Below are 24,030 nucleotides of genomic sequence, written 5' to 3' on the forward strand. Positions count from 1 at the left end.
AGAGCATACAACACAAAGTTTGTTACAAAAGCAAGACAACCACAATCCGGTGTAACAGTGGGGCTAGTATAAGTAATTGCAGCGTGCAACACAAGACTAAAGTCCTAATAGGGCACCATCTAGGTTATAAAAAAAAAAAAAAAAAATTCAAAGTTTTGAAATAGTAGTCCAAATGATTCCAAAAAAAATGAGTCCAAATAGTCTTAGAAAGTTTTAAAAAATAAAATAAAATAAAATAAAAGTAATAAATATTAATTTGGTCTTAGGATGACTGTCTCCCAAATCTTTGGTAGATTTATACAGCCATACTTGTTAAGGTTTGGAGTATGTTTTAAGGCTTCTGCTGATTCCAGGAACAACCTCTCTGACTTGTAGAAGCTTATTACTTTATATTATTACATTACTTATACTAGCCCCACTGTTACACTGGATTGTGGTTGTCTTGCTTTTGTAACAAACTTTGTGTTGTGTGCTCTGAAGATGCTGGATATAATACCAGCGAAATATTAGCTTCTAAGTTAATAGATAGTTATTTTCTTATCCATTTATATTCATATCATGCCGTGAAATCTATTACAACTGCACTACATAGTTCAGAAGGCCTAGACACAAGGACGAATTCCAGATAATTTCAGTAGAGATCTCATACACATAATACAAAAGGGAAATAAAACTGAATGTGAGAATTACAGAGGTATTTCTCTACTGAGTGTTCCTGGTAAGATTTATGCAATTATACTTGAGAAACGGTTGGGAAGGATTGTAGAAGGGAAGCTTGGTGAAGAACAAGCTGGTTCAGGCCAAATAGAGGCTGTCAGGATCAGATTACGACAAATTGTTGGGAAATCATGGGATTATTGATTTAATTGAGTTTTAAGTCGGCAGTTAGAACTGAAGGAAGTACAGGAAGATGGTTTAATGTTAATCTAGTGTCAGACAAGGATGTACATTATCCTCTCTGTTATTCATCATCTATATGGATCACATTATGAAGGAAAGCAGTATTAAACCTGATATCAAAAATTGGAGATGTTAACGTCAGCTCTTTGCTTTATGCGGATGATGTTATATTTCGAAATAAATCCACTACAAGTCTGCAAGATTCCTGTCTGTTACGAAAATATCAGCTGCATTGTGAATGAAGAACCAATAGAACAAGAAAAACATTTCAGCTAGGCACAATTTTTAGTGAAGAGGGTAAATTAAATATGGAAATATAGACAATAGAATCAACAAAGCAGTACGGCAAGAAGTCAACTGAAGAAACTTATATGGAATAATAGAGAAATTAATTAAAACAGTAAATTAGCTGTATACAAGACAGTGTTCAAACCAATTTTACCTTATGGATCTGAGGGCTGGATTAGAAATAAAACACTTAACCAGACTAGAGACTGCAGATATGATAGTCCTGAGAAAGATTAAGGGCATGAACAGATGGCATCAATGGCAATATCACATTAAAAACAAGGATATTAGGAAAGAACTTGACATTGTTAGCATCTAGGAATGTGTTAGCAGAGCTAATCTCAGGTGGTATGGTCACTTAAACAGAATGGGAGATGAAAGATTAGCAAAACAAGTTTTCTCTGCCAGGTTGGCAGGAAAAAAGCCCAGAGAAAGACCAAGATATAAATGGATTGATTCAGTAAAAAGTGCCTTAGAAGATAGAAATATAAGATCTAATAATATTAGAGTCTTGATAGGTAACAGACTGATTTGGAGGAAAAATTGTAGATAGGAAATTACTAATGATGTAAGTTTTTCATGTTGTACTATCATATCCTGTACACCCTCTTGAGGGTAGATGTCAGGAATTTGATGATGAAGACAAATGGGCTGCCTGCACTTGATTTCATTTGGCATCAGGAGCCTGGGAAAATTACTTATTGGTATGAGACCTAATGCACATAGTCAGGGAAATTAGATCATATAGGGAGGAATGGAAAAAATGTGTGTGAAAGCTATGGTATGCAGACACGATAAAGATATCAATGGCTTCAAAAATGCTCTTTTTTCAAAAATCTGGCAAAGGGGTGGAAAAATATGCTTTTGGTTTGAACCTTTTGAGTATATCTGGGGAGGTAAAGGAACAAGTACTATAACAAGGCCAAATACGTTCATCTAATTAGAAGAATAGGCTAAGTTTTAATTTATTATGTCAGTACACAAAAGCCAGGAGGCATCAGAAAGAAAGGGGTTCAGTTAGTTGCTTTATTCAATATGATGTGGCCTAAGATTGTTGGCATTAGTGAAACCCGGCTATCAGAATCAGATATGGTAACTGGGATTGAGTGTAATGGATATACTATTTTTAGGAATGACAAAAGAGATAGGAGAGAAGGGAGAGTATATTAATGATATCAGTGTGAAGTGAAGGCTAAGAGAATGAAATATATGGTGGGTGTTCCTACAGACCAGGTGGCTCAATTGTAGGGGTCAGGGAAATGCATCAACAATTTAACCTTATGAGTACTAAACAAGTGATCATTATGAGTGACTTTAATTATCCAAACATTTGATTATGTAGAAGAGAAATCTCGTAATAAAAATTAAGAATTTATTGAATTTTTACGAGACTGTTTTCTTAAGCAGCATGTGAAAGAAGGAACTCAAGATAAAGGAGTGTGGGATTTCTTCATAGAATCAGAAGGGATCGCTGATAAGAATATGACTATTTTACTACCAGTTGATGACAGTGATCATGCTGTGCTTTCTTAGGAAGTGTCTAATTGTATTAATGTTTCCATTACAACAGGATATAATACTGAACAACAAAGCTGGAAATTATGATCAACTTAGGAGAATACTATCTTTGATCCCATGGTATCAGTTACTGAATGGGAAAAATGTCAGCAATGCATGAGAATCTTAACAAATGCTTAAATGAGGCAGTATCTGAATATATCCCTAGTGTTCAAAGAATAAATAAGTTGGGAGTGAAATGGATGAGAAACCTTATTAAGAAAGAGATCCACAAGAGGATGATGTAGAAAAATATAGTGAAAATAAAAGTGAGAGAAGTTCTGAAATACATATAAAGCACAGACCTGAAAAGTAATGACTATTGTATGGAAAGCAAAAATCAGAGTATGAAAAAAATTTAACTATGCAAGTTAAAGCCAATCCAAAATAATTTTATCGTTATATTGCAAGCAAAAAGAAAGAATGAATGTGAACGTACCATTTGCATTCAATAACTTTATTGAATGTAAATGCTACTTGAGTGTCTGAAGCTAATGAGATTGTTCAGTTAATGAATGCTCACTTGGCTAACATATGAGAGTGGTTTGAAAAGTTCTCAGCCTCAACTATAGATGGCAACACTATCAGCACAATTTTTTTTCTAAGTTGGTACATCTGTCATAAGCATCCATTTGAAATTGCAGGTTTTCTATCGAGTAGTTTTTTTTTTTTTTACATAGCTGTCTGAAGCAAAAGTGTTGTCTGTATCCCTTGAAATGGATAAAATTGACTATTGTGTGGTTATAAAATTCTTTGTAAAAGAAGGTTTAACTCCAAAAGAAATTCATTCGAAGTTCATAAAAGTTTATGGGCACTATTTTCCTTTGTTTTTGATGATTAAGAAATGGGCTGCCAAGTTTAAACTTGGCCATACCAGCGTTGAAAATGATCCATGTGAAGGACGTCCAAAAAGTGTAACAACACCAGAAATCATTAATCAAGTGCACGATATGGTACTGGATGACTGGTGAGTGAAAGTGTGTGATATTGCTGAGACTATAGACATTTCAAAAGAATGTGTAGGAAACATTTTGCATGAAGAATTGCAAATGAAAAAGCTTTGCGCAATATGGGTGCCGCTGCTTGCTCACAGCAGATCAAAAACACACTCCCATGAAAATCTCTGAACAGTACTTGGTGCTTTTTAACAACAATAAAACTGATTTTGTGTGTCGATTTATTACTATGGATGAGACTTGGATTCACCATTACACACCAGAATCCAAACAGCAGTCAAAACAGTGGACAGAAGCCGGCTGTTCAGCACCAAAGAAGACAAAGTCAGTTCCATCAAGCAGGAAAAGTCACGGCATTGGTTATTTGGGATGTTAAAGGCAATTCATTTATTAATTATCTTGAAAAGGGTAAAAAAACAATGACCGGGGAATATTATTTCGATCTTTTAACCCAGGGGTGGCCAACCTATGGCGCATGCGCCAAAAGTGGCACATTGCATGATTAGAAGTGCCGCACTGAACCCCAGAGAAAAATTTTAAAAAATGTTGTGTGTATGACTATTACCGAGAGAAAAGATGGCAAGATATATTTAACAAGATACTACTAGTTTACTAGTTTTGTTACAAGAACATCGTCAGGTATCATACTCAAAGAAGTATATAAAAAATTACAGAGACTTAAAATTGTACTAACAGAACAAGTGAAAAACAGTAGCATGTTTGAAAAAATGCAAGTATGAGTTCCATACAAACGAATACTACGCGCTGTCGCGAGTGCGCCAGTACTGAACAGAAGCAACGTGTGCGTCCGAGAGATTGTAACTCAGGCTGTTGTTGATATGAGAGGAATCTAGAGAAATTTCTCTTGATTCAACAATCTTTCTTGAGTTCATCGTAGCACACATGGATATTAGCAGTTTGAGTCCAGTTTACAATGTGCTGGCAGCCTTCGTCTGAGTTAGCAGAAAAGAGAACGTGGCTAGAGAGAGCGCTAGCTCTAGTCCTGTTATAGGAGATATCTCTACGGTGTTCATCCAAACGTAGAAGGATGGATTTAGCAGTCTGTCCATAATATGGCTTTCCGCAATCACACAAAATCTTGTAGACTCCTGGAAACTGAGTAGAAAGATGTTTCTGTTTATGTTTGCAAAGTAATGAACGAAGTTTTGGAAGCGTAGTGTAGCACGTTTTGAAGTTAAATTTCTTTAGAAACTTTGCCAGTTTTGGTGAAAGAGAGTTGATGTAAGGCAAGGAGATGAAGGCTCTTGGGGGAGGGGGATCTTCAGCAGTAGTTGAGTGCCTGGGGGAAAGAAATTTGTCAATCTTCTTTGGAGAGAAGCCATTGTTAATAAACGTTTTTTTTAAGAAAACTGAGTTCATTTATAATTTCTGTTTCTTCGGTAAGTAATGATTTGGCTCGGTGGGCTAAAGTGGAAATAATACCACATTTTTGTGGAGGATAATGATGGGAGGAAGCATGAAGATATCTGTCAGTATGAGTAGGCTTTCTAAAAATTGAGATTTTAATGTTCTCAGCACATCTGGTAAGTTTGAGGTCTAAAAAGGGAAGACAGTCATCCGATTCCAGTTCGAGGGTGAAAGAGATTTTTTCGTGGCACTTGTTCAGGTGGTCTAAAAATAAATAGAGGTTATTGACGCCGTCTTCCCAGATGAGGAAAATATCAATATATCGGTACCAGACTTTTGGTTTAAAGTGAAAGGAGTTAATAGATTTTCCTTCAAATTCGTTGAGAAATATATCCGCAAGAATCGGAGAGAGTGGGCTGCCCATAGCCAGACATGCGTTTTGTAAGTAGATCTTGTTATCATATTTGAAGTATCCTGACTTTATGCAATGGGAGAGAAGAGCAAAGAGTTTTTTTGATAAAAAAAAACTCTTTGCTCTTCAATGATGACTGTCTGATGTCGGATGACTGTCTTCCCTTTTTAGACCTCAAACTTACCAGATGTGCTGAGAACATTAAAATCTCAATTTTTAGAAAGACCTCTCACGAAACACGTTTTTCTCATTCTCTAGACAGTTCATCTTGGAACCATTTAAAAGAAATTAGCACTCTTAAGGCTTCTAAAATACAGAATTTAAACAAAATAAAACTCATTAGAAAATATGATTCTCTTAAATATAATCAAGATAGCAAAAGTTCTCATTTTGACTCTACCTATCTAAAAAACGTTGTCATCAATAAGTCTTCCCATCAATTATCTTTGGCAGAAGAAAGCATACTTGCTAAAGGTCTCAACTTTGTCACTGCTCCTACATCCATCCCTAGAGAACATCTCTTAACAAAGATAGAAAAGGCAGCTTCTTTATTACCAAAGAAAGACGCCAACCTCCTCCGTATGGAAGCAATTTTCTGTATTAATAAAGCTAGACCTCCACCTGACAACATTTCTTACTCTGAAAGGAAAGCTATCAAGTCCTTAAAAGATAATAGTAACATAGTTATCATTCCCGCAGACAAAGGGAATGCAACTGTCATCTTAAACAAGTCTGATTACCATAATAAAATCTTGGAACTTTTAAATAGTGATACCTACTTAGAAATTGCTAATGACCCTACGATGGAACTACATAATAGAACTAATAATTAATTAAAAACCACCTTAGAGTTACAAAAAAACATTCGGCTTTCTCTTCGGTCGCTTCATCCCTTGATACCTCGACTGTATGGTCTCGCCAAGATTCACAAAAATAACTGCCCACTCAGACCTATAGTTGAGGACATACACTCTCCCACTTATAATCTCTCCAAATTTCTAGCGAGTTTTCTAAGAAATCTTTCTGGAATTTCTTCTTCACATATTAAAAACTCTGCAGATTTTGTTTCTAAAATCAAGGACATCAAACTTAAAAAAACAAATTTAATGGCCAGTTTTGATATTGTTTCTCTCTTTACAAATGTTCCTGCTCAAGAAGTCCTCGATCTTCTCAAGAATAAATTATCAAAAAAACTCTTTGCTCTTCTATCCCATTGCATAAAGTCAGGATACTTCAAATATGATAACAAGATCTACTTACAAAACGCATGTCTGGCTATGGGCAGCCCACTCTCTCCGATTCTTGCGGATATATTTCTCAACGAATTTGAAGGAAAATCTATTAACTCCTTTCACTTTAAACCAAAAGTCTGGTACCGATATATTGATGATATTTTCCTCATCTGGGAAGACGGCGTCAATAACCTCTATTTATTTTTAGACCACCTAAACAAGTGCCACGAAAAAATCTCTTTCACCCTCGAACTGGAATCGGATGACTGTCTTCCCTTTTTAGACCTCAAACTTACCAAATGTGCTGAGAACATTAAAATCTCAATTTTTAGAAAGCCTACTCATACTGACAGATATCTTCATGCTTCCTCCCATCATTATCCTCCACAAAAATGTGGTATTATTTCCACTTTAGCCCACCGAGCCAAATCATTACTTACCGAAGAAACAGAAATTATAAATGAACTCAGTTTTCTTAAAAAAAACGTTTATTAACAATGGCTTCTCTCCAAAGAAGATTGATAAATTTCTTTCCCCCAGGCACTCAACTACTGCTGAAGATCCCCCTCCCCCAAGAGCCTTCATCTCCTTGCCTTACATCAGCTCTCTTTCACCAAAACTGGCAAAGATTCTAAAGAAATTTAACTTCAAAACGTGCTACACTACGCTTCCAAAACTTCGTTCATTACTTTGCAAACATAAACATCTTCCTACTCAGTTTCCAGGAGTCTACACGATTTTGTGTGATTGCGGAAAGCCATATTATGGACAGACTGCTAAATCCATCCTTCTACGTTTGGATGAACACCGTAGAGATATCTCCTATAACAGGACTAGAGCTAGCGCTCTCTCTAGCCACGTTCTCTTTTCTGCTAACTCAGACGAAGGCTGCCAGCACATTGTAAACTGGACTCAAACTGCTAATATCCATGTGTGCTACGATGAACTCGAAAGAAAGATTGTTGAATCAAGAGAAATTTCTCTAGATTTCTCTCATATCAACAACAGCCTGAGTTACAATCTCTCGGATGCACACGTTGCTTCTGTTCAGTACTGGCGCACTCGCGACAGCGCGTAGTATTCGTTTGTATGGAACTCATACTTGCATTTTTTCAAACATGCTACTGTTTTTCACTTGTTCTGTTAGTACAATTTTAAGTCTCTGTAATTTTTTATATACTTCTTTGAGTATGATACCTGACGATGTTCTTGTAACGAAACTAGTAAACTCTTGTTAAATATATCTTGCCATCTTTTCTCTCGGTAATAGTCATTAAACTTATTTTATAATATTCCAACCGAGTAAAAATGAATTCTCCTAATATATATATATATGACAGAATGATCATTGACTCGGTTAACATACATAGTTTTATGAAAAAATTGAATGACTAGAACCGAGATTTAATTAAAAAGGTTTTAATATAAACACACTACTAGTTTCGGCCTGTAACAGCCTTCTTCAGGTGACATTATAAAAGAAAAAACACTAAACATTGAGGGTTAAAAGACTATGAACAGCATTCACATTCTTAACTTCCAATCCATGGAAGTTAAGAATGAATGAAATCAAGAAATGGATGAGACCTAGATTTTTCTCTCAGAGAGTGATTGGAATGGCTTGCCTATGGAAGTTGTGTGCAAATAGTCTCAATGAATTTAAGAGCATGCATGATGTGATGCGAGTGATACATGGCCCCTCTCTCTCCCTGATTCCTGGGAGGTCTCTAGTAATAATAATAATTTTAATAATTTTTTTATTATGTGGCTCTCACCCATAGAAGGTTTTTGCAAACCTATAGTACATTTGTACATGGTGGATTAAGGAGTTTTTATTATTATTTTCTTTTTTTATTCTATACTTTTTTTGTATATTTTTATTCATTTTTTACATGGTCCAGAAACCCCTACTCTAGAAACTAAACATGGAACTTTTTCAAGCCGCTCCAGACCTCCAATAAGTGGGACAGTGGTCTCACACAAGGTGATGAAATTCATCTCTCAACTAAAGACAATCACAAACATTCATGCCCATAACAGGAGCCAAACCCATGACCTGTTAGAGAGAAAATACACTACCCACTCAGAATGAGTTTTGTTGGCAACCTGGCTCGCAAAACTCATTCCCTTCAGTGTTTTAGAATGTTACATATTGGTATCATGCAGATTTCTATTTATGAACTCTGGACTCAAATCAGATTTTAAGAAATATATAAATTATTTATTTACAAATTATGAAATTTCTTTGCTAAACTCATTCCTTCACCTGTTCTCATTTCAACTAAAGATAACAAAATTTGATATGTCAGCTCATGAATTAACAAACTACTAACATGTATGACAATCCTATTACAACCTCCTAAAACATCCTTAAGTATAAAGTCTCTTTAACAACCACTAATGTAAACATAACACCTTCATCCCTGATTGTCTACGCGTGAAGAAATATGTTTTCCTGAAGTGTGACATATATTTTCAAAAAACACATCACACATACAACCCCTGGCAAAAAATATCTGATCGATAACTAACACTAACATTGTAAATATTAGGATTTATTTTTTTCTCAATACATAAATTTTGTTCAATTTGAACAGTTATAAATATAAATACGATTAACAAAGAAATAAAACTTATTACAAAAAAAATTTTAGTCCCTTTTAACCATAATTAGGTGAATGGAAATCAAACACTGAAGAAAAAAGTATGACATTCTTTGATCGGGAAATATATATCCAATCACTGAATTCAGTGTTTTGCAATTCCTCCTTTAGCCCGAATGACAGCTTTTAAGTTTTGTGGCAAGGACTCAAACTTTTGACTGTTGGTTGGTAGAATTTCACTCCAACTTTACTGATTGCTTGACATAATTTGCCAACATTTGTGGGCCTTTTGAAGTCGATTTTTCACTTTAAATTATTTACATTTACAATTGGATTAAGGTCCAGGCTATTTGAAGTCCAAGTTTTAACTGGAATGGGTCCATTGTTTCACAGATAGTTTTTGATTCTTCTACTACAGTGACAAGATGCATTATCCTGAAAAATGAAGTCAATGGAATCCTGGAACTATTCTTCAATACTAAGAACCAAAAAATTATTATTATATGGGTGCTTCCATGGAGTCCGAAGACTCGTCGCAGAGACCTAAACTATCATACCTCTCTTGAACCCATTAAAAGACAAAGCACTCACAACTGACAAACCCATTCCACTCATTCACAACTCTCCAAACAAAAAAATCTAATCCTCACACCCCTACTAACTACACCTTTATTCAACTTCAGGGCTGTCCCCTTATACTGGCCAGTCCAGCCAAGTGCTGAAACATTTCCCCTGCATCTATCCTATAAAACCCTTTAAACAACTGAAATGTTTCTATCATATACACTCTTTTTCTCCTTTATCAAATTCTGCAATCCACACACCCTGATAGGGAACATTCCAGGGACTACTCACCATCTTCATCCGTCGCCTCAGAATCCTCTCCACTGCTTTTCATCTCCCAAGAAACCCAGGAGACCAGATTTGAGCACAGTAATCCAGATGTGGATGTATCAAGGCCATATAAAGAGGAAAAATTCCTTATCTCTACTTATTAATGTATCCTTCAATAGCCAAGTAATCTTATAGGCTATCTTAGCAATATGTCATGTCTTCTAAAATTAACTCTGTCTACCAGCATCTCTATTTCGTGGAGTACATTGCTATCAATGAGTTACACAGCTTATAATCTATTTATCCTAAAATTCATAAATTTACATTTCTCCACATCGAACTGACACCCGCTATCTTTTGTCCATACTGACAGCCTATTTAAAATCATCCTGTAAGCTCTCCACATCGCTTGATTAACTATTACTCTCCTAATTTCTCATTATCAGTAAAACAACTGAATATTTCAAGTTATTTCCTATACCATTTATGTACAAATTAAACAGCAATGGTCCCAGCACTGAACCTTGTGGCACGCCACTAGTTACCTCTTTTTGTCTAGATTCTGCCTCTCCATATACCACTTTTTGATATCTGTCCAGCATCCACCTTCTTATCCACATAATCAGTGTCCTATCCATCCCCATTTCTTCTAATGGCTATGAAGGAAGTGATTAGATCACTTCCTTCATAGCCATTTCCTTTATCCAACTCTGCTATTACCCTATTATAAAAAGATAGTAAATTACTAAAGGCATGACCGACTTTTCACAAAGCCATGTTGCCTCTCATACAGTATCATTTTTATTCACCCATTCCTGAATTCTTTTTGACCAATTTTTCTAGTGCTTTTCCACAATATCTGAGATACTGAATAGTCTATAAGTTGCTACTGAAGTCTTAGAACCTCCCTTAGGAAAGGGAATTATTTTGCCCTCTTTACACTACCTTGGAACTCTACCAGAACTGAGACTTAAATTAAGGAGCCTAGTCAGAGACATTGCCAGATCCCTTGCACATTCTCACAAAAACCGAGCTGATATCCCATCTAATCTCACAGCAGTATTTACATTGATATTCTACAATATCCTAAGAGCCTCCAATTCATCCACCTCTGTTCCCACATTAGTATCTGTCACATATGTTAAAGTAGCAACCTCACTAGAATGATATACCCTTGCAAAATGGTCACTCAGTAACTTGACTATTTTACCTGCTTCTGTCACCTTGCAACCATCATCGCTCATTAAGTTAATCTTCCATAATGATTCTTTCTCTTACTTGCCACATAACGAAAGTAAGCTGGCTAATCAGGCCAGCAAACAATATCACATAATGTCCCATTTTACATAGATGCGTGTAGTGTTTCAAAACTGTTTCTCTCTTGGCACCTGGAAAATGAACCATATGTCTTTGGAAAGAACAAGCTAGATTCAAACTTGTTCTTTCCCAAATTTCTCATTCACAGTTTTTCTTATTTTATTTTATTTATTTTTTTTTTTTGCATGCTTGTATAAATCTTGCATGCAATATTGAGTAGAGAAATTCCTCTGTTTGTATATTATATTATATATCAGCTATCACCTTTTATTCCCTTATAAGAATAGGCGAGGCCATTTTAGCCCTATCTAACTTTTGGAGACTGAGTGGATAGTTCAATCTTCACCAGTGGCCAATCAGAGACAGTTGGTCCAAGACCATCACTAATTATAAGTGGCATGGTCCCTAACACAATGTTATTGTCTTTAATAGCGTGGGTTATACAGTCAATTTTCTGGAATTTACGAGATAAAAAAAATCCAAGATTTATGAGAGAATAAACCTACATGCCATGCCAGAGATCGAATAACTCGGGAACCAGTTGAAGAACAGCTTAGAAAAAGTTCCTCTAGTCAGCAACTAGAACTGAATACAGACCTTTCTTTAGGAAGACTAATGATGAGGAAGCAAAATATAAGTCAACACAGTTAGCCGAGTGGCTATGCGACTCGCAACCATATGCCTGGGAAAAGGGCATCCTGATTTGATTCCCGTCATTGACATGAGGAGCTTAGGATCTTTCTCAGACATTGCCAAGTTAGCTAGTCTTGTGCGTGGACTGCAGGGTTTTCATCCTGCAAGCAGGCAAACCGGCCTTCAGAACTCAATGCATCTACAGACAAAGGATACACCAGGAGGCACAGGGCTAACCACCTTATCCTTGAATACGGTCACGGTTAAATGAATAGAAAAACCTTCAACACTGCAAGGTAAAAGAAGGAAAAAGGAAGAATGTATATATTATTAGAGTTTAATGATTCCAGTATGAAACTGAAATAGCATTTGCAAACTCAGCAATTAGTGTTTTAATTAAATCTCAAGTTCTATAAACATCATCATCATCAAATTCCTGCCATGTACCCACAAGGGGTGTACAGGATATGATAGTACTACATGAAAAAATTATATCATTACTAACTTCCTATCTACAATTTTCCTCCAAATCAGTCTGTTACTTGTCAAGACTCCAACATTATCACATCTTATATTTCTATTGTCTAAGGCACTTTGTACCGTATCAATCCACCTATATCTTGGTCTTCCTCTGGGTCGTTTTGCTGCCAACCTGGCAGAGAACACTTGTTTTGCTAATCTTTCCTCGCCCATTCTGTTTAGGTGACCATACTGCCTGAGATTAGCTCTGCTAACGCATTCCTGGATGCTGACAATATCAAGTCCTTTCCTAATATTCTCGTTTTTAATATGATATTGCCATTGATGCCATCTGTTCACGCCTATATCTTTCTCAGGACTCTCATATCTGCGGTCTCTAGTCTTTGGTCAAGTGTTTTACTTCTGACCCAGCTCTCAGATCCATAAGTTAAAACTGGTTTGAACACTGTCTTGTATACAGCTAATTTAGTGTTCCGACTAATTTCTCTCTTATTCCATATGAATTTATTCAATTGACTTCCCACCATACCATCTTTGCGGATTCTGTTGTCTATTTCTATATTTAATTTACTATCTTCAGTAAAAATCGTGCCTAAGTAGCTGAAATGTTTTACTTGTTCCACAAGTTCTCCATTCACAACACAGTTGACATTTTCAATGATTCTGCCTATTTTCATTTTCTTTGTCTTTTTATTGCTGACCTTCATACCATATCTATTACAACAACTATTCAATTTAGTCAGAGAATCTTGCAGACTTGTAGCTGATTTATTTAGAAGTATAACATCATCTGCATAAAGCAAAAAGCTGACATTAACATCTCCAATTTTGATATCATGTTTAATACCACTTTCCTTCATAATGTGATCCATATAGATAATGAATAACAGAGGGGATAACGTACATCCTTGTCTCACACCAGATTTAACATTAAACCATCTTCCTGTACTTCGTTCAATTCTAACTGCTGACTTACAACTCAAATAAAGACTAAGTATTGCTTGATATAATGCCCCATTGACACCATATAACTGCAACGTATTGAATAGCTTCTCTCTTGGCACCTTATCATATGCCTTTTCCAAATCGACAAAAGTTAAATACAGATATTTGTTATATTCCCATGCTTTCTCGACTATTTGTCGTAAAGTGAAGATCTGATCCTGACAGCCTCTGTTTAGCCTGAATCCAGCTTGTTCTTTACCAAGCTTTTCTTCCACAATTCTTCTCAACCGTTTCTCAAGTATACTTGCATAGATCTTGCCAGGAACACTCAGTAGGGAATACCTCTGTAATTCTCACATTCAGTTTTATTTCCTTTTTTATATATGGGTACTATGAGAGCTCTACTCCAATCATCAGGAATTCGTCCCTCTGTCCAGACTTTCTGAACTATGCAGTGCAGCCACTGCAAGAATCTTATACCACCATACTTCAGTATTTCTGGTCGAATATCATCTACTCCAACTGCCTTTCCACATTTCAAGCCTTTGATTGCTTTTTCTACTTCAAGTATGGATATGTATTCCTGACTGCATGCCTGGTCAGTATTTTTTTTAACACTGTGCTGTCATCACTGCTTGTTTCATTTAGCAGTTTTTCAAAGTAATGACTCCATACTTCAAGGATATCTTTTTCTCCTGTTTTCATGTCACCTTTATCATCTCTAACTCCTTTTACAGCACTCTTTCCTCCATTCCTAAGCTTCTTCAACAACCTCCAGAATATTTTGCCACCTTCTTGATATTTATTTTCTATATTCTTGCCAAAGTCCTCCCATGACTTTTGTTTTGACCAATGATTTCTGGTGTTGTTACACTTTTTAGACATCCTTCATGTGGATCATCTTCAAGTCTGGTATGGCCATGTTTAAACTCGGCAGCCCATTTCTTAATTGTCGAAAATGAAGGAGAAGAGTGCCTATAAACTTTTATGAACTTCGAATGAATATCTTTTGCTGTTAAACCTTCTTTTACAAAGAATTTCATAACCGCACGATACTCAATTTTATCCATTTCAAAGGATACAGATGACACTTTTGTTTCAGACAGCTGTATAAAACAAACTACTTGATAGAATGACTTGCAATTTCACATGGATGCTTATGACAGATATACATAAACTTAGAAAAAAAAAGATGTGCCGATGGTCGAGGAGAAGAACTTTTCAGACCACCCTCGTATATCAACTGTTCTTTTAATTGTTGTATTAGATGGTAATTAAGTTTTTTTGTTTTTTTTTAATAGTATGACTCCTGCCCATGAAAGATTTAAACCTACAAATCACCAAGTTCTGGGACATCAATACTGCTACTAGGTATAGGTGAAGAGATTATCCAGACACCCGCTTGAAACTGTTCAAGAATCTAAACAAACTTTGTTTTTTAGACTGTTCAGCCTTCAATGAGCAAGGCAGTGGTCTCATACCAGGTGGCCAAATTTTCCACTATCACATAAAGACCTTCAGAAAGTTCCATGCCACAGCAGGATTCAAACTCACAGCACTGTTAGTTGGGAAGGAGGGGGAAGCAGAGAGAGGCTATCTGCATCTGGCTAGGTAGACCAGATACTTTTTTTTGTATTACTTAGAGAAATTATTTCTGGAAAATTTTCCATGTTACTCCTCTAAATTAATATTAATTTTTATTGCCATTTTGCCTATTTTTCTTTAGGAGTATCCCTTTTATGATGTCACTGGCTTTTTACTCAATTTTTTAGGACATTATTGATATTTTAAAGGCATAGATACATGAAGAATATAAGGAAAAAATAATTTTGGATATACATTTGCAGGATGTTCTTGGTTGTCTTCTTTTGGAGCAGAATCAGACATATAGTGATAAATATTTATATATCACTGCTGAAGTGGCATATATGACAGAAAGAAAGGGGGGGGAAGTGGAAATGTAGAGATAGAAAGATGTGGGAGAATTGCGGATAAAACAAAAAGGTACGTGAATTTAAATCCCCGGTTTCAAGGGTGGGCTGTGAATTCTTTGCAAAGAAGGTGAAAGATAGAATATTTTTAGGGGAAAAGGAGAAGGATGGAATACAATGAATGAACATTAGGGGCGAGAGTAATGGGGTGTGATCTGTTTTGACTGAGTGTCGTCTTTGGAGCTCATGGGAAAAGTGGAAGCTATGTTTATCGCTATATGCCTGATGCTGCTCCAAAAGAAAACAACCAAGAACATCCTACAAAGGTATGTCCAAAATTATTCCTACCTTAGATTCTTCATGTATCTATGTCTTTAAAAATAATGCTGGTCTGTCTGACAAAAAATCTGAGTTTCTGAGAGAAGAAACCCTGCCACCTCTGTATAAGAGAATGGCTAACTTACCTTCACTTTTACCTAAACCTTTATAAAGGTTCCTCTCATTCTAAATGGAATCTAAAACATCATATGAAGATTGAAAATATTTGTTTTGTTTATGTTCAACTAATTTCATCTTTTATTACAGCTTAACATATTTATATAGAGATAATAGTAAATATATTTAAAAATACACACACACAGGTAACCCTCGTATAACATCCGTGATTTATATAACAAAGTTATATAAATCGCGTTATGGGAGACTCAGATCGCATAGAAAAAGTAGGATTATGATCCGAAATCTTGTTTTTTTTAATTATATAAACAACAATGACATATCCAACAAAAATATATTTTTATTTAATTCATGTAAGAAAACAAACTGAAACAAATACATAGCATAAAATTATAAAAATTACAAATTGTACGTAAACTTCATTGCACATAATGCATAAATGTTTTAGGCAAAATAAAATAAAGTGCATATTTAATCTTTCATAGCACGAGGATTGGTTAATAAACATTGGTTTTTGTCATGTAATCACCTGACGCATTACTACAAAACAGTAGAGTAACTCTATCTTTGGAAACTTTGAATCCAGGAGCTGATCTTTCATTTTTCGAAATATAGGTGTGTTTTGGCATTTTTTTCAATATAATCGATTCATCTGCATTGAACACCTGGTCTGCATCATATATGTGTCTATAATATTTGAGAGGCTTTTTTGTTTAATAAGATTTTCATCCAAAGGAATTTTCTTTTGAGTGCAATCTTCTCTCCAAATCATTAGAGATTTCTCCATTTTTGCCATTAGAATATCGCATACAGGAGCAATGCACTTTGCACTTACAGCTGACCCAGCAATAACACTTTCTCGGATTTTATGTTCATTTTGTTTGATTGTTCGAATTGTTGATTCATTAAAATTCAAAGTCCCTGCAACAATTCCTGGTTGTTCTCCATTTTTGAACCGATCTATGATTTTAATTTTTTCTTTGAGTGAAATGAATTTTCTTTTAATGGTGGCGTTTCCCTTTCATTGCAGTTTGTGGCCATTACTATAAAAATAAATTTTTTTACATAAAAAAAGTATTACATATTAATTATATATGCAACTCCTGTAACTCACCAGAAAATAAAGTGCTCAGCTTGAGATTAACACACTTATTATTTTTAATGCACTTTCCTGGCAGAAAACAAAGACAATTTTCAACAATAAACACTTTTTACAGTAAATAATTGATGTACATGTGTGCTAAAGGGTATTTCCCCTAACATAAATTCGCTACTAATAACTACATGGATGAAACGGGCAGACAAATTTAATGAAGATAAAATTTAATTTTTATTATTAGATATATAAAGAGCCAAAAGCTTCAATTCGGCGACACATGACTTGTTTAAGTTAAGGGATATTACATCCAATATCGTTTCTTAGCCGAAAAAGAAACTCAAAGAGTTTCAAGCCGAATATAGTAGAAACTATATAAAATTCGGTGATTCCAAGCATAAGCAAATACCTGGATACTGCAGCAACTGACCCTTAAGGTAGTGCAAGCTGAGGCAACTCATGTCTCATAGAAGAGTTGTAAGTTCTTAAATGTGTGGACAGACTTATGTGTTCGTCGAACATGTTGTTTATTATTTTAACGGTATAATAGAACACAGAAACTAAGTAAATAATTAATTTATTAACTTGATGCTGATATTTCGCTGGTATTATAACCAGCATCTTCAGAGCACAAAAACACTGTTTGTCACAATACGCGAGACTAAAACAACATGGTGTACTTAAACAAAATTGTAGCAGCAACACAAAGACTAGAGTCCTGATTTTGGCGCCCTCTATCTGAATATCAGCATCAAGTTAATAAATTAATTATTTACTTAATTTCTGTGTTCTATTATACCGTTAAAATAATAAACAAGTTGTAAGTTCTGTTCGCTACAAACTTGATATTAACTAGGTCTACCTACTCACTGATGAGACCTCAATAAAGGTTGAAACCGGTCTGGGTAGTGACCTAGAAAGTTTCTCATGATGTTGAACAGTAATACAGCTCCTAGGAGCTAAGTTCACATTATGGGTAAATATCAAGAATAGTGATCGGAGCTTGCTCCACCTTAGACATGCACTACCTTAAGGGTCAATTGGTGCGGAATCCAGGTATTTGCTTACGCTTGGAATCACCGAATTTTATATAGTTTCTACTATATTCGGCTTGAAACTCTTTGAGTTTCTTATTCGACTAAGAAACGATACTTAAACAAATTTAATTTTAAGTTGCATGGTGAAAAATATATGAAAAGATAAAAGGTTACTACAATTTGTAGACCATGTTTTATAATCTAAACCATGTTGTATAAGTGCCGCGTTATACGAGGGTTACCTGTGTGCATGTATGTATATGTGTGTGTGTATATATATATATATATATATATATATATAAAAAAATTTTGGGTAATAAAATTCATAGGTTAAAATTCAACCATGGGGGAGACTTATGCATTTCTAATAAAATTTATAAGCTTAATAAATGCCCCACACTATTAAAGCACATGTTATGGGGACACGACATTTGAGGAAGTTGGATAAAGAACCAAATTTTCCACATATCCAAAAGGTGCAATTTCCTAAACTCTTCAGTTTATTACATGAATTACTGTGTATAATGGAAGTGGGAAGATTTTAACCTCTTAATTGAAGCCTACTCAAAATACAATCCTTTCATTTAAATTTCAGATTACTGGTATTTAATAATGCCAGTAATTTGAAATTAAGAAAAGAAAAATCCAAAGTTAATACAACAGATAAATAGAAGAAATCACCTTTAATTTCTGAGCCTGTGTTCGTACTTGAAGAAGTTCTCGTATGGAGTCGATGAAACCCTGATAGTGGAAGTTGCACATTCGCTCGATATCTTTGTCATGGTTTTTAATACGTGCATCAAGTCTCTCCATAAACTTTTCATGTTCATCACCATCATAAATTGCCCTATAAGAAAATAAGCATGCTTTAAATGCTAAATGAAAAATTTCACTTTCATCAGAAGTTGATGGGAGGGTCATGGATGGGGATTATTTTGAATTACAGCTGAAGCACTATGCCTAAGCAAACAAGGGCTGCAATACCATGCCTGTTAATTGCATGCATTCTTCTGGTGATTTGTCAACTTTGCAGGATGAAAAACCCCCATTACCTTTGTATGAGACTAATTCACCTTCATTACCAAGCAAACATTCAAATATTCAAGCAAACAAGGGCTGCAATACCATGCCTGTTAATTGCATGCATTCTACTGGTGATTTGTCAACTTTGCAGGATGAAAAACCCCCATTACCTTCATATGAGACTAATTCACCTGCATATATAAAAGTCCTTATTAAAAACTTCTCCACTTCCTTGGTAGCATTCAAAGGTCTTTCCAACTGAAAGCCATCATCATCATCAACTAAGCTATAGCAGCTCATTAATGTGAGGGTATGTATTCAAATACAGTTTTTGTATTTGTCCTCTGCTTACCAGAGGTATAAATCAAAGTGCAATAAAGAACAATATGCATTCAGTAATTTAATATTGTTGTCAATAAAATATAATCACTAAAACTTTTAATTAAGATGACATCTTTCATTAAAAAAAAAAAAGAAAAAAGTTGAACAGGAAAAAAAAATTATGTGATACATATTCCTTCTGGTACATTTGGCAGAGGCTTTGTGTATTATAGCATATGAGAACAAAAAGGACAAGGAGAGACTGGTATCAGTTAATCATAATCAGAATTCAGATTCTCAGTCTTTTTTGATTGAGAAGTCAACACAGCAGAGCACAATGCTATAACTAGCATACTGTATGTACATACTAAAATAAAGAATAAAATGTGAATGTATAAAATTAAATTTCATTTAACAAACTTTATAATTTGAGGAAAAAAACACGAGAAATATACATTTGATTTGGCTAATTTTAAAGTTACTTCAGATACAAAAAGAATCATTAACCAGAAATGAGGAAACAGAAGCGTTATACATGAAAAAAATGGAAACCATACAATTAGACACATTTTCAAAAAAATGTACTCAAATTTATGACAGATGAACTGGGGCCTGTTGAAGTGATAATTAGGTGGGTAAATTCTGTCTTTAACTTTATAGCTGCTAATATATGGAATGAAATGCATAAGCAAATTAGCCAAGAACTATGAAAAGGGTGATCATTATGGGTGATTTTAATTATGACAACATAGATTGCAATGATGGGACAAGCTACCTCAGGCAGTATGTAAAAGAGGACACATTCAGGATTGAGGTTCTTGGATTTGATAATCTCATCAGAGGATATTAGTATAAATGAGATGTCATTCTTGTATAACGATACCTGTGGAGTATCCATAGCTAGAGAATAACTTGTATGGTGCCGTAAAATAAATTTAAAATTTTATTATGTAAATATTACATTTTATGTAATACAAGACATCATCAGCACAATTATCGAACAACATGAATCGAATTACAAAACAGAGTACATGCTTAAAATGGATTCCCTCTAGGTATTGTCGCACATTAATGGATTAAAACTATTAGGCTGATATTAAAATATAAGAGATAAATTTATTTAATACAATTGAGGATAACAATTTCCCAAACTTTTGGAATAGTGAGGCAGTCATTATGATTGAGATTAGGTCTATGAAATAAAGCTTCAGCACTTTCTTTATATAACCATTCATCTTTATACATGGATCTATGCAGCAGGTTAGCATTTAGCATTGGATCCTGCGATTAATATCAATTCCATGTTGTGCAAGGCCAGATTTGCAAGGTTTAATAAAATGGATGTGGTCTTGATGTTCATTTACAGATCTTCCTGTTTGTCAATAGTAAGACAAGTTGCACGAACATGGTACAAAGTACCATGTTTGTACATCAATGGCTGGAATTTGTTTTTTAGAGAAAGTAGCAGTTTATGAAATTGGTTGATAGGTAGCGAACAGTTTATTATTTGTTTGGCATATTAATTACACCGAACGTCATATATCAACTGCACCATCTCATTACAATAAGTCATTAACCACCACACAAGGCAAGTTTATATGGCAATCAAATCATGAATGTGAAGTGTACCATGGAAATAACATGAGATATCACTGAAATAACAAGAATTTAAGGAATAACATAGTCGATGCATTCCACAGCTGCCATGGTTGGGTGGGTGATCAACACTGTTTAAACTTACTGACATACTATACTAAATTTCATAAGAACACGTTAGAGCTTAATATATAGATCACTCTGCTGATTTGCAATCTCAATGTCTGCGTGATATACTGTGTAGCTTGATTACAAATTTCCATACTGGACAGTCATTTATTATATCATTTGATTGTTATGACTTCCACAATCACATAATGAGAGTTTCCTAAATAGCTCCATTTGTGCACCGAGTAGTTACAATGACTTAGTTAATTTTAATCCTCTTGAGAATCATCTCCAAAGTTTTCGGTGCAATTACATTTCTAGTTGGACCATTGTTGAGCCTTCCACATAGTAAGTATTAACAAGAGGCATTGCTTTCCACTCCTATCAACACAGAGTACCATTCATCTTCTCAGCATAAGAACTCCAAAACTTTTCTTTTAGGGTTACACGGTGGTCAGCATTCAATAGTGATGAATTTATGGAGACAAAAACACACGTGTTGGAATAATTACTTTACTTATAATTAAGAAAATAATATTCGATGTTTTGATCTCTGTATTGATGTCATCTTCAACTGAAAAGAAATTCTCATGTTCCACCAGAGGTCAGGCTAGAGAAAACAATTAACAAAGTATTTAGATTTATCTTACTTTTGTAGTATCATGTAGCTTGCTTGTACACATGTATGTTTTCTTGATGGTGGCACCTCAATACAGAGGTCAAAATGTCAAATGTTATATTCTTAATTATAAGTAATTATTCCAACATGTGCGTTTTTGTCTCCATAAATTCTTCAACTATGGATAACTCCAAAACAGTTTCCTCAATGTTAATCTGGGAAGAGAAAGTCTTGTGAATACCATCCAAGTCACGTTTAAATTAATTTCTGAAACCCATCATAACTGCATATACTAAAAGACTCATTTGTCAACAAATATCCAGGCATGTACAAGATTACAATGCAATTGTGGAAATACAATTACAAGGAACAAACTGCAATATCAACTAAATCTGCTCAGTTGAGGCTGCAGGCAATATCACTGATAGTAGAACAACATGATTAATTAGCATTAAGCATTCTATTCAGTGCAAATATTCGAGTGCATATGAGGAGTCAGCAGAGCTCATTCTATTACATGAGATTATTATTATTATTATTATTAAACAAGACCTCATGGAGTCAAAGACTCATCTAGGAGGTCCTTTTATCTCACACACATCTCATCATACCGGGTCTTAAACACATTCAAACTCCTTGCAGACACCACACTCTCAGGCAAGGCATTCCAATCATTCACAACTCTGCACGAAAAAAACCTGCCTCTCACTCCCCTACTCACACCCTCTTTATACAGTTTCCAGGTATGACCTCTGGTTCTCCCCTGATCTCCCACTATTCTCTGCAGAACTTGTCAACCATTGATACTATAACAACCCCTTACGAACTTGTAGGTCTCTATCATATCTCCCCTCTTCCTTCTCTCCACTAGACTCTGCAAATTACATCTTTTCAATCTTTCCTCATACTCGACATTCCAGAGGTCAGAAACTACCTTAGTCAGTCGCCTTTGGACCCTTTCCAACATCTCTTCATCTTTCTGAAAACCAGGTGACCAAATCCGGGCACAATAGTCCATGTGTGGCCTAATCAAAGCCTTATACAATGGAACAAGAATCTCCCTACTTCTACACGTCAGTGTCCTCCTCATCATTCCCAGAAGTCTTTGTGTTGTCTTCACAATTTTGGCGATGTGTCCCCTAAATTTTAGATCCTTATCCACTATCACTCCCAGATCTCTTATTTCCTCTACTTCCAACAATATATTCTCACCAAGCATAAATTCTGCATCCCATCTTTGTTTTCCAAATTTTAAAACCTTACATTTTGCAACATTGAACTCGCATCCCCATTTGCTTGCCCAATCACTCAATTTATTCAAGTCTTCTTGCAAGGCCACAACATCTTCACTACTCTTTATGGTTCGTCCCAACTTTGCATCATCTGCAAACAACTGAATATCTCCATCTAAATCTTCGCCAGTATCATTAATATACAAGTTAAATAGTAATGGCCCTAAAACAGATCCCTGAGGCACTCCACTAGTGACTTTCCTTTTCCTGGATATTGCACCCCCATACACAACTTGTTGATACCTATCAGATAGCCAGTCTCCAATCCAATGCACTAATCTAATATCCAACCCCATCTGCTCTAGTTTGACTGTCAACTTATCATGAGGTACTCTATCAAAAGCTTTTGCAAAATCCAAGTATATTACTGTGTATCCTTCTCCTCTGTCCAAGGAAGCAGTCACTTTATTGTAATAAGTAAGTAGATTACTAAAACACGACCTCCCTTTAGCAAATCCATGCTGTCCATCAAAGATTATACCATTGTTGTCAAACCAACTCTGGATCCTAGTTCTCACAAGCTTCTCCAACAACTTAACCACAACACCTGACACACAGATAGGTCTATAGTTTGATGCTTGAGTTCGATCACCTCCTTTATGAAGTGGCACAATCTTGCCCTCCTTCCACTCTTTAGGGACTTGACCAAGTGCAAGACTCGTATTAAAAAAATATGTCAAGGCAGATGTCAACTCTCTGGCACATTCCTTCAGAATACGCGGTGATATATTATCAAGTCCCACAGCCTTATTTACACCTAGTTTACTCAACTCCCCAAACACCTCTTGCTCACTTACAGTCAGTCTCTCCTCCCCATCATCAACTGCTCTTAATCTCTCCATGAAGTCACATACACAAGATTGAAAGATCTTTATGAACTGCTCATTAAGTATCTCCACCACACATTCTGCAACAGCTGTCTTTATACCATTTCCTCCAATCAATGTCATCCTTCCATAATCATTCTTTCTTTTGCTGGCTACATATCGAAAGAACTCCCTAGGATTCTTTTTAGCTTCATTAGCT

General features: G+C 35.3%; 1 protein-coding gene across 3 annotated transcripts in view; it reads right to left on the reverse strand.

The window, feature by feature from the left end:
- Positions 1-24,030, reverse strand: part of Sec15 (exocyst complex component Sec15) — a 499,079-nt gene that overhangs the window by 427,470 nt on the left and 47,579 nt on the right. For all 3 annotated transcript variants that reach the window (XM_090391741.1, XM_090391739.1, XM_090391740.1), the window contains exon 2: positions 18,727-18,892. In XM_090391741.1, coding sequence (XP_090247867.1) covers positions 18,727-18,892 — 166 coding nt within the window. The remainder of the gene's footprint in view (positions 1-18,726; positions 18,893-24,030) is intronic.

The sequence above is a fragment of the Typopeltis vanoorti genome, chromosome 4 (genome assembly GCF_054136105.1).
Source record: "Typopeltis vanoorti isolate ZY-2024b chromosome 4, IOZ_Tvanoo_1.0, whole genome shotgun sequence".
Classification (NCBI taxonomy): domain Eukaryota; kingdom Metazoa; phylum Arthropoda; class Arachnida; order Uropygi; family Thelyphonidae; genus Typopeltis; species Typopeltis vanoorti.